At 39.2% G+C, this 10,509-nt stretch overlaps 1 protein-coding gene across 1 annotated transcript; it reads right to left on the bottom strand.

Moving 5' to 3' along the window:
• Window positions 1-5,789: 5,789 nt before the first annotated feature.
• LOC149011457 (uncharacterized) lies at window positions 5,790-9,694 on the bottom strand. Its single transcript, XM_089163861.1, has 8 exons — window positions 9,188-9,694; window positions 8,977-9,045; window positions 7,133-7,192; window positions 6,830-7,047; window positions 6,525-6,728; window positions 6,333-6,425; window positions 6,137-6,229; window positions 5,790-6,049 (listed from the first exon to the last, which is right to left on the bottom strand). The coding sequence occupies exons 4-8, from the start codon at window positions 6,938-6,940 to the stop codon at window positions 5,981-5,983; spliced, it is 570 nt and encodes a 189-aa protein (XP_089019987.1). The 5' UTR covers window positions 6,941-7,047; window positions 7,133-7,192; window positions 8,977-9,045; window positions 9,188-9,694; the 3' UTR covers window positions 5,790-5,980.
• Between the last annotated feature and the right edge of the window lie 815 nt (window positions 9,695-10,509).

The following is a 10,509-nucleotide window of genomic DNA, read 5'->3' on the forward strand; positions in this document are numbered from 1 at the left end:
GGGGCCTTATTATACGGCGATGGTGGATGAGATCGGTGGTCTTTGGACGTGGGGTGGTTGGGCCAACCCCATATGAGATATATAATGTATATCTCCCACGGCATAAGGAAGAGTTGAAAGCCTACATTGATGGCCTTAAGCCAATGTGGATGCACTATGGGGTGATGGTGATGTGTGATGGTTGGACTGGTCCCACTAGACAGTCTATCATCAATTTTATGTTGAATTGTGATGGGAGGACGGTGTTCCTCAAGTCGTCGATGCATCCGGTCACAAGAAGGATGCAAAATACATATATGGGTTGTTGAAGAATGTGGTGAAAGAGGTTGGAGTCGAGCACGTGGTGCAAGTTGTGACCGATAATGGCGCCAATTTCAAGAAGGCTGGGATGAAGTTGATGGAGGATCCCGGGTATAGGCTCTTTTGGACTCCTTGTGCGGCACATTGTATTGATTTGATGCTAAAAGACATGGGGGAAGTCAAATTTGTGAAGAATGTGGTTCAGCGGGCTCGAAATGTGACCACATTCATATATAACCATGGATTTGCTTTGGATATGTTGAGGAGGACATGTGGTGGTGATTTGGTGAGGCCGGGGTCACAAGATTTGCCACAAATTGGATTTCCTTGACGAGTTTTCGGAAGAAGAAAGCCCAACTACGTGCTATGTTTGCATTTGAAGAGTCGGTTTGCTTGGCCCCAATCGGAATCACCAGCGAGGAGGAAGCGGCACGGGCTACCATATCCAGGTGATAGCACGGGCAAATCTAAGAGTTGTTATCAAGCTTCTAGACCCTGTGGTGACAGTCTTGAAGTTGGTAGATCAACAAAGGAAACCAACTTTACCACATATATGGGCTGCAGTTGAGATGATGAAGGAGATGGTTAAGAAAGTCTATCCTAGGGGCAACTCGAGAAATTCCTTAACATCATCCAAGAAAGGTGGGAAAGGCAGTTGAAACATCCATTGCATTTGGCTGGTGAGTTGAAAGTTATTAAAATTTTCAAGTTATTACTTAAATACTTAATTGTTAATAACGTAATACTTATTATGTAGTTTTATAGTTTCTTACCATCTCATTTGTTGGCTTGTTTGATAGCCTATTATTTGAACCCCATGTACCACTACAGTAAAGAACTTGGGATGAGGACAGATTTGATCCGGGCAGTCCATGAAGTAGTGGAAAGGTTGGAACCGGATGCGACAAAACAAGCATTAATTAATAATGAGGTAAGACTATAAGTTGTGACTTGTGAGATGACTAGTAGTCTAGTACTTAAGAATTAGGCTAAAACTTGTTTCTTAATACTAACTTTGTAATTATTTATCACAGTTAAAGGCTTTTAGAGATGCTACTGGTAGCTACGGTCGCTCAGTCGCTATTCAGGCTAGGGAGAACACCACTCCTGGTTAGTCACTTAGTCAGTTAGTCTAAGTCTTAGATGCTCAATTTGAGTTTTTGACACAATTTATTTTTACTATTATTAATTAGGTTGGTTATGTTTCTTGCGGTGAGTGGTGGCTGCAATACGGGTTAGACTCGGAGTACTTGATTAAGATTGCCGTTAGAGTGCTCTCCCGGACATCTTTCGCCACCGGCTGCGAGCGTGAATCTGGAGCACATTCAATCGATACATTCTAAGAGGCGGAGCCGTTTGGGGTGAAGCGGCTGGAGGATCTTGTATATGTTCATTATAATATGAGGTTGAGAGAGGAGCACATTAGGTTAGGTCAAGAGCAAGGTAATGGGGACAAGATTGAGTTGGCTGACATCTTTGCCATAGATGATGATGAGGAGGAGTACCCCCTATTTGAGTGGGCCAGAGAGCCATTATTGGATGAGGCGGGAGGTCGACCCAGCAGTCAAATTGCACGAGAGATGGGAGCTGATGTTAATGAGTTCTTGGCCACGAGAGGGAGAGTGCACACCGAGCCTAACCGTCCCTTTGTACCACACCCTGGTGCATCCAAAGTGTCGGTGAGGATAATATTATATGGTCGGATGATGATGATGATGATATTACTCGGCCACCCGCTAGTCGGGCACGGGATGATGCGGCGATGATGATGATGATGGACTTGGTAGTGGCCCTAGTGGGAATGACAATGGGAGTGATGATGATGATGATGATAATGATGGTGGTGGTGGTGATGATGATGATGGTGGTGACGGGCCAGCTGATCAGGATTCAGCTGAACCACAGGAGAGACCACCACCAGAGCCAACAGTTGAGAGTCAGGGACATGGAGGGCCATTAAGATTCACGGGGGACAGTCAATTCACCCATGCTACCCGGGATGTCGACCACGGTGCGGGTCGTAGTTCCACTTGCGGTCGGAAGGGGAAAGGGAAAGGGAAGCACCATGGACATGGGTATGAGGATGACACTTCATCGTACGGGTCTTACAATCCCATTGAAGTGAATAGCTTGGCGGGGCTCCATAGGATCTATGAGTCTAGATGAGTCAAGAGGCTCCACTTGTCGGATACCGGATACCGGCAACGGCTGATCCCCACTCGTACGAGAGCGGTCTTGCATCTTCTTCGGGGCTTATAGTAGTGCATCTTATTGTCAGGGGTTTCCTCAGGATTATGGAGGACATACAGTAGTGGAAGTGGAACAGGGTAGGATGTATTATCCAGCGTCTGATGGGAGGACGGTATATGTGCATAGGGGTGCAACTTATACGGATGCTTTGATTCGGGGGCACGAGATGTTTGTGGAGCGAGATCTTCGGGGTGCAACCCCAACCCATACCCCCGAGATTCATCAAGAAGGACTTCCCTATCCTTATTGTGCATTCCCTCGGATCGGATATCTTATGCATGTTGATGACCGGACCTATAGAGCTGCCAGTTGTCGATTACCTCGACAACCATAGGCATCACATGTCATGGGATGTCTATGTCCGTTGGTCGGAGGAGAGGATGTCACAAGCACAAGTACTACTCAAGTCACGGGATGGATCCGCTGAGGCACTCCTATTGGCACCGACTTAGTGAGTTGTACTTCCCATTTTATTTTTATTACTAGTTACATTGTATTTGATGTTTAAGAGTTTATTTGATATTTCGAATTGAACTTAAAAGTTAGAAGTTAGAGCTTAGAAGTTAATATGTTCATGTTGAATGTTATGCTTATTTGCTTAAGTATAGTTAACTTTATTGTGTACTTCTCGGTCATCTTTACATTAATGTTATGTAATTTAAAAGACATATTTACATTGATTTTTTTACTAAAATGCATGTGCCAATGTGTTCTTTATACACTAATTAGCTTAAATACAGAATCCCACCCCAAAATAGTGTCTAAAAACTGTCGAAACTTGATGTCGAAACTTGTGCGAAAAAGTCCTCGGTTTTCTCGAAATTTCCCAAGTTTCCACCTAAGTTTCCCATTTTCACCCGGTCGAAACTTGAGTTTCCCTCGAATTTTTTACCATGATTACATCATTGAATCCTCCAGTGGCACCATAAAAAACTAAAAGGATCTGTGGCAATATAGTGAATCCAAGACTAACAGTAACTTCCCAAGAGCAATGTTTAAACTCTAAAAAGCACAATGTGATAACATGAAACAAGAAAAATTTAGAGCTACAAAACATCATAAAGCACCCTGAGAGAATTAGCGTTATACTTGAGCGGTTGAGCTACAGCCCTACCCAATTGCAGTAATCCTCAAGAACTTCAAGAACAGCAAGCGAGATGTACATATGTGTTAACATCATTCACGTAATTGACCCCTGTGCAATCTGCGAGTTTAGCTTTGGTCCGTAGTAAATCTCCTTTATCCAACTCTCCGTTTCATTCAAACCAAGTATCTATGGCCGCTTCAGCATCCGTGTATCTCTTTTGAACGAGAGAATAGTCGAGCCAATAAGATCCATCCTTTGATGTTAGAATTAGCTTTCAAATCCGAAAGCGCATTGCATAGAGAAGCAGTATAGACCCTCCTCTCCTTCAAAGCATTTACAAGGCTGAGGTGAAAACTAACTTTGGGATCTCTCTCTAGATCTCGTTGTTGAGAAGAGATATATACAAAGGTAAGAAGAACCTGAATTGGTTACTTACAAGTATATTAGAGTGAAGAAGAACTGAAGCTTATGAGGCATATATAAAAGAGTGTAGAATTCCTTTATGCATTGTATATTTGTATTTGTTTCAATAGAAGTGTGCTTGTATTGAACTTTTGTGAAAACAATTTGCACTCTATGTAAGAAACATGATAGTTGAGTTGCCCATGTACCCAAACACTAACTCAACTATCTGAAAATTCAAATTTCCTTTCAATAAATCTACTCCTATACAATGGTTCTTTCAGAATGGAATCACAAAAGATTGATCTCTCACATCAAATAGAGCATAGCTTTTCCTTTCAAGATTCATTTCTCATTTTATCTGGAGATAATTTGTTTATGTTCACTCACTTATGACTCTATGAGAGTCACTTGTAAGATATGAAGCTGAACTAGAAAATAAAAAAGTGTTAGGATGCTGAACTAGAAAAGCTAATTTTTTTCAAGCCAATAAGATCCATCCTATGTTATTTGATAGTCTTGAGTTAAGGTTGAACAGGGTTTTACACCAACATGAAAAGTCTAAGACTAAGCCAAGTATACGCAACAGTATAGGAGGCATCCCAAACTGTTACATACTGAACCAAACCAACCACTCCTACCAACAAAAAAGACTTTTTTTTTATACACACCCCTATTTAAGAATGCTCAGGTATCATTCTTAGTTGATGTATCATAGAACCCACTCCTTTCTGAGGTTTTGCTTTATCAAAAACTACCACCCCAATGCAATGCAATGCAATGTAAAGTTGCCTGCTCCATGGCCTCTGTCAAAATAAATAAAGTATTTTACAACTACTTAACCATTACAGTAACATTGCAAGTACACTCCAGTCCCGGATTTCTTTGCCAAGAAATTTGCAATTACGGTACAGCCTCAAATGAATGGTACCAATACCAACCTTAGCAGCAACTAAATAAATTTTAAACCCAACCCAGAATTGAAATCAATATAACAAACAGAACAGTTAGGCTTTTAACCACCATATAGAATTCAGATATGTTAGGTTGGATTTGAAATTTCACAAATTTTCAGTTGTTTATTATAATCTTCGTTTGGTGTGAGATTTTTATCCCAGTGCAGTGGTGCTGATACCTCACATTAATACTTTCTGTCCATGTCCATATGACATTAATTGCTACTAGGCTCTGTTCAAAACAAATTTGCTACTAGGGATGACCGTTTAGGTAATATCCATATCCGGATCCAAATTCGGATAATCTAGAACCATAGACATTCGAGTTATTTTCATGGGTCTGGTTCCATATTTGTGCCTGATCCATTTATATCTCTTTGCACAAGAATGGGCCTAAAATGAGCTCGGTCTCTGTGAGCTCTATATCTATAGATCATGGCTTACATCTCGGTTGCCTCCATGTATTATTACCCTATAACATGATTATATAATGTGTTGAAAATTTTCATTATTTATAATACTAAAGACAGAACATGCTATAACACTATTCAAACCTAGAATTGAAATCAATATAATAGAGAAGCATACCTTTGAATCTAACAAAGCCTTGCAATAATTTTGTTTTAAGAACCATACTCACCTCAAGTACGTCGTTCTTGCTTTAGGAACTCTATGTCAGCCCCCGAGTGAAGAGTAGCCAACCTCAAGTGAAGATATCTTTCCAGGCCCGACTAGCTATCTCTTCGACTGACTAGCTATCTCTTCAGCCTAACTAGCTATCTTTCCAGCCTGACTAGCCATCTCTTCAGCCTGCGCCGATGTTGTTGCCTCTAATGTATGTATCTTAGCCCGCAATTGTGTATTCTCTTTAACATATGACTTCTTGAGCTCTCTTGCTGTCCCGTGTACTTGTGTTGGAGTTATTCCAACTCCACACATCCGTACTCGACCATGGACATCTTCACCTACACAATCTCTAAAAACTTCATCTTGCACAGCAGGGGTCCCCTCGCATTTCTTCGGGCAGTTTATTGAGTTGTTTTTCCATATTGGCCTACATTTGAAACACAAAAATCAATTACAAGCTGTATTAATTGAAGCTATAAAATGGTAGTACCTCATTTATGATTTTATAACTTACAATGATCACATTAGCAACCTCGTCTGTAGGGTCACGTGTAATCTTGAACAGTTCCATACGAGTGGGAGGTTCTTTCTCTGGGTGCTCCTGACGCTATACAATTAAGAAACAATAAAATATTATAACATGTGAACTACCATAAACAACATTTGAACTTCCATAAACAACATTTATACTTTCAAATAACATCATATACCTTCTTCTCTCGAATTACAGCAAAAGAAGTCTTTCCTGTGTTGTGTAATGATTTTAAATTTTTTCTATTGTTAATATTGCGGGTCGACATAGCCTAAAATATTTTCAAACACACAGAATTAGATTAGAAATATTATTGCTAACATAATTTACTATTTTGTCACAAGATGAGCTAAAATTCTAGGCATCATACCTGACTAGCCTCTTGGCTCCATGTCTCGAGGAGTATATTCCATTGTTCTAATGGAACACGCTTATCTAAATGGGCTAACCTCTCCTCATGTGTTCCGTACTTGTTGAACACATTTACCTTAAGCTCATATTTAAATTCCTTCCATCTTTCATTGAGCTTAATTTCCACCAATCTCCTTAAACTATCAGGGAGATTGAATTTTTCCTACAAATATAATATGGTAACAGTTAGTCTAGCTCTAGGCAATATATGAATACAAACATCTAAATATAGGTAAGAAATATGATACAGGAAATATATCTTACATATATCTTATTCACCGCGTCATCTTTCAGAGGTTGTGGGATTTTCCTCCAATCAGGATAGGATAAAGGAAGTAGCTGTGCATCCCTTGCTTTAACTCCAACCCAAGTCATTAACTTTGCAGCTGATTCGCTGCAAGGTTGACCATTATCATCAATTTTGCCTACGAGTTCTTCAATCGCCTTCCCTCGAGCCGGCCCTCTTCCAGATTTCTTGCCACCTGAAAATATTCAATTCTAGTGAGATACACATATTAACTATTAGTTAAACCAACATAAATTTGCTAAAGATGTTTAATCTCTTACCTATAGACTGCACTCGAAGATGGAGCAGAGAACTCACTGTCACTCATGTTTGGCAACAACCTGCATGAAGTAGCAGAGTTTGAATCAACCAAATGAAAGAAAACTATTATGATGAAACAATTCAATCTAATACAAGGTTAATCAACATGAAAATCAAATAAACATATACAGCCATCGAGATACTTAATGGTTTCTTTTAATGATTTTTGTTGGGTTTCTAATGAGTAGCAGAGAAGCTGCTGTGGACTTTGTTTCTTTCCAGTTCACTAAAATTGCAAAATTTGGGGAAAGCACATACCACTATCATTTTCATATATTCTGGTTTATTGTATTTAGTTTTCTAACATAAGATTAGAATATCAAAGCCACAAATACCACTTCAGTTCATCCATACTCGTTTACATGCACATGAACTAGAATTTGGGAGAACAAATCCTAATTAATGTTAAATGGATTCCATAATAATTCTTAAAGAAGTACTGCACAGTGTTCTCTGAGTCTCAATCTACAAGGACAGATGGGCCTTCAATAATATCCCCTTTTTACTGCTAGGACATGAATCTCACACTCTGGTGAAAGCCTTCTTCACCCCACCAGAGGATCCAGCAGGAATAACCTTCAATACATTGAACCTCACCGTCTTTGATAATGGTCTAAATAGAAAACATAAGACATTGTTTTATCAGATAAACAAGGTGGATTCAAGGCAAACATGCATACAAGTTGTAAATGTCAAGTGATTCAATTAGCTGCCACTAACTTGCACTGGCCAATGATCCCATGGTCCAAATCAAAAGGCAGGCCAGTGAAATTCAGAGGGAAAATAAGCATAACCAATGCACTTCCAACATAATTGATTCATGCCAATTGCGAGAAAGAAGTGAAATAACAACTAAACGAGCAGAGAAAAATTAAACAAGCAAAGCTGCATTTCCTAAAGCAGAACTTTATTTTTCAGTTAAATCTTAAAGCAGAACTAACAAATAAACATAAACTCCAAAAACGCATTGACATGCTGACAGAGAATTTGTCCATAGGCAAGATAATTTTAGGTTGTGTTATACATGCCCAAAAGAAGTAGATAAAAGCTAATCTGTAAGAAAGTTAGCCAATCTAGAAGATACTTTCAAGAGTTGTATCACATTAAAGTTATCATGGCAAAAAAAAAGATCAAGCAATGCCAAAAACAACCACTAGATCATTGTAGAAGTGACAAAAGCACTCATTCCATATACAATAGGTCAGCAATCACCAACCAACCAAAATTTAAAGGCACTAAACACTTTGAGAGTCCATCAGGCAACCAATAATCAAGAGGCCTCTCTTGAGCAAACATTTAAAGCCAGATTTGGTTGCCACCACCCTCTAACTCCAGTGGTCATTGAAGAAGTTTAAGATTGATGGACTACTAGAGAAGAGACATCCAATCAATGAAATAGAAGAAGCAGTTGAGCACAAATTTCACATCAACTCATACAACTGATCAGCTTATATTACTCTGTTTCCCAGAAGGAAACAAAAAATAAAGAATGATTAATGACTACCTTAGTCTTTATGCTAGTGAAGGTCACCAATCAATCTTATTGTTTGAAATAGAAGTATGAAATACCTGATTGAGCAACCACAAAACCAATGACCTCACACTCACACAAACACTTCAACAGAGGAACACACATAAACACAACTATGGTCATATTAGGAAAAAATAAAATACAATATAAAACCAAGAATAGAGTGGGCAAAGAATTATCATAATCTAATTAAACCAATCTTCTAATCCAAATAGAAATAGTCGTTCAATATGGAAGAAAGACAAATCAGGGAAAAATGAAGTATCAGTCTACCTTATGAGTCCGCACTTTGCAGCAGCAACAGCAGCCTCAAACAGATATAAACCGTGAGAAGAGTGAGATCTGAACAACAAAGAAATGAAATTAAGAATGAACTATCGAGACTACTAGTTTCAGCTCCGAAACAAAAACGGAGGAGATCATAGGAATGGTCGATCAGTAAGGAAGAAAGACAAATCAGGAAAAATGAAATATCTCCGTCTACCTTCTGAGTTTGCACTTTGCAGCACCAACAGAAGCTGAATCACATTCACAAAGCCAGGTCGTTCGCCGCCTCCAGATTTAAAAGACTCCTCAGTCACTTTCCAGTTAATGTCTTTGACCCTTCAAACCAAATCCGCTCGATGGCTGATTCTGCTGCTTCCCAATTCAAGCAAATTCAAATTCAGAGGGACGACACTGTAAGTGTTATAGCATCTCTTTCCTTGTTTTACCACATTTTCACGTCAATCAAGCTTTGCGCGCTACTTCTCCGCTGGAACCACTAAAACCCTAGAACCACTCTCTTATAGCTTCTCCTTTCTAATGTGATCTGTAATGCCTGGTTTGTGAACTCCAGAAGCAATTCCTTCTCCACTGAACCACTCTCTTTTAGCTCAATTACAGGACAAATTGTTTAACTGATCCACCGAGAAGGTAGTTAGCTCAAGAATCAGATGAGGAAAGACAAACTCCACTGCTGAGTTGATTCTCAGAGAAGTAGGAAGTAGGGTTTTATCAGTTTCGCGCCAGAATAAATTGAGACTAAGTAGAAGGCGCGTAAAATAGACATTGCCTGGCAAAAGATTTGGGGTTTTATCGGAGAATTAAAAAAATGCTTATAATACGGTAATTTATTACCGTAGTATATATTGTCCTTTTCGCCACGGTACCTACCGTAGCGTATGGAGTTGGATTATCAATTTATCATATAAAACAAAGTGCTCAAATATACATGATTCAAACTATTGCTACGGTAAGTATCTACCGTGGCTTATATTAATCTAAATGGTAAATATGTAGTATTTTAAGTATTCGGGAAAATGGGAAATTGAAACTGACTATTTGCCACGGCAATAAAATATCCGGATCAAGGTCAAAATTAAGGACAAAATTAGGATTAGGATCAAGGCCAAAATTTGGGTTAGGATACTGCCAAAATTAGGGCAACGATCAGGTTCAAAATGAAAGTCGAGATTAAGGCCAAAAAATAAAGTGTTAGGGGCACATAGTGCTATTTCGATGAGGAATGATCCAGACTCAGGGGTGGGGGAATTGGGGAATGCTTTAAAAAAATGTCCATGATGCATGCATCTCGAGGAGTCTTTGCCTCCCCCTGTATGATCTCCTGACTTACATATTAGGATGATGTGTCTACCTTTGAGTTTTACTAAATTGAATTAAAAGTGTGACTCTAATAAGTCTCCTATGAGCCCTTCTCCAAATGTATGGTAATAAAGAAGTATGAGGAGAGCATAGAACTCTACCTTAAAGGTTTGAAGATTTGGACTCTAGAGGAGTTGGGTTAGTAGTGGTAGTCTAGATATT

Source organism: Hakea prostrata, chromosome 7, assembly GCF_041222555.1.
Source record: "Hakea prostrata isolate BN-2017 chromosome 7, UWA_Hpros_2, whole genome shotgun sequence".
NCBI classification, from domain to species: Eukaryota; Viridiplantae; Streptophyta; class Magnoliopsida; order Proteales; family Proteaceae; genus Hakea; species Hakea prostrata.

Excerpts from the sequence above, each read along its gene's own strand:
- LOC149011457 (XM_089163861.1), bottom strand. The coding sequence starts at position 6,940 with ATGACTTGGGTTGGAGTTAAAGCAAGGGATGCACAGCTACTTCCTTTA. Across the intron at positions 6,426-6,524 it reads GGAGCCAAGAGGCTAGTCAG|GCTATGTCGACCCGCAATAT; the intron begins GTATGATGCCTA and ends AAAATATTTTAG. Across the intron at positions 6,050-6,136 it reads AGGTTGCTAATGTGATCATT|GCCAATATGGAAAAACAACT; the intron begins GTAAGTTATAAA and ends TTTCAAATGTAG.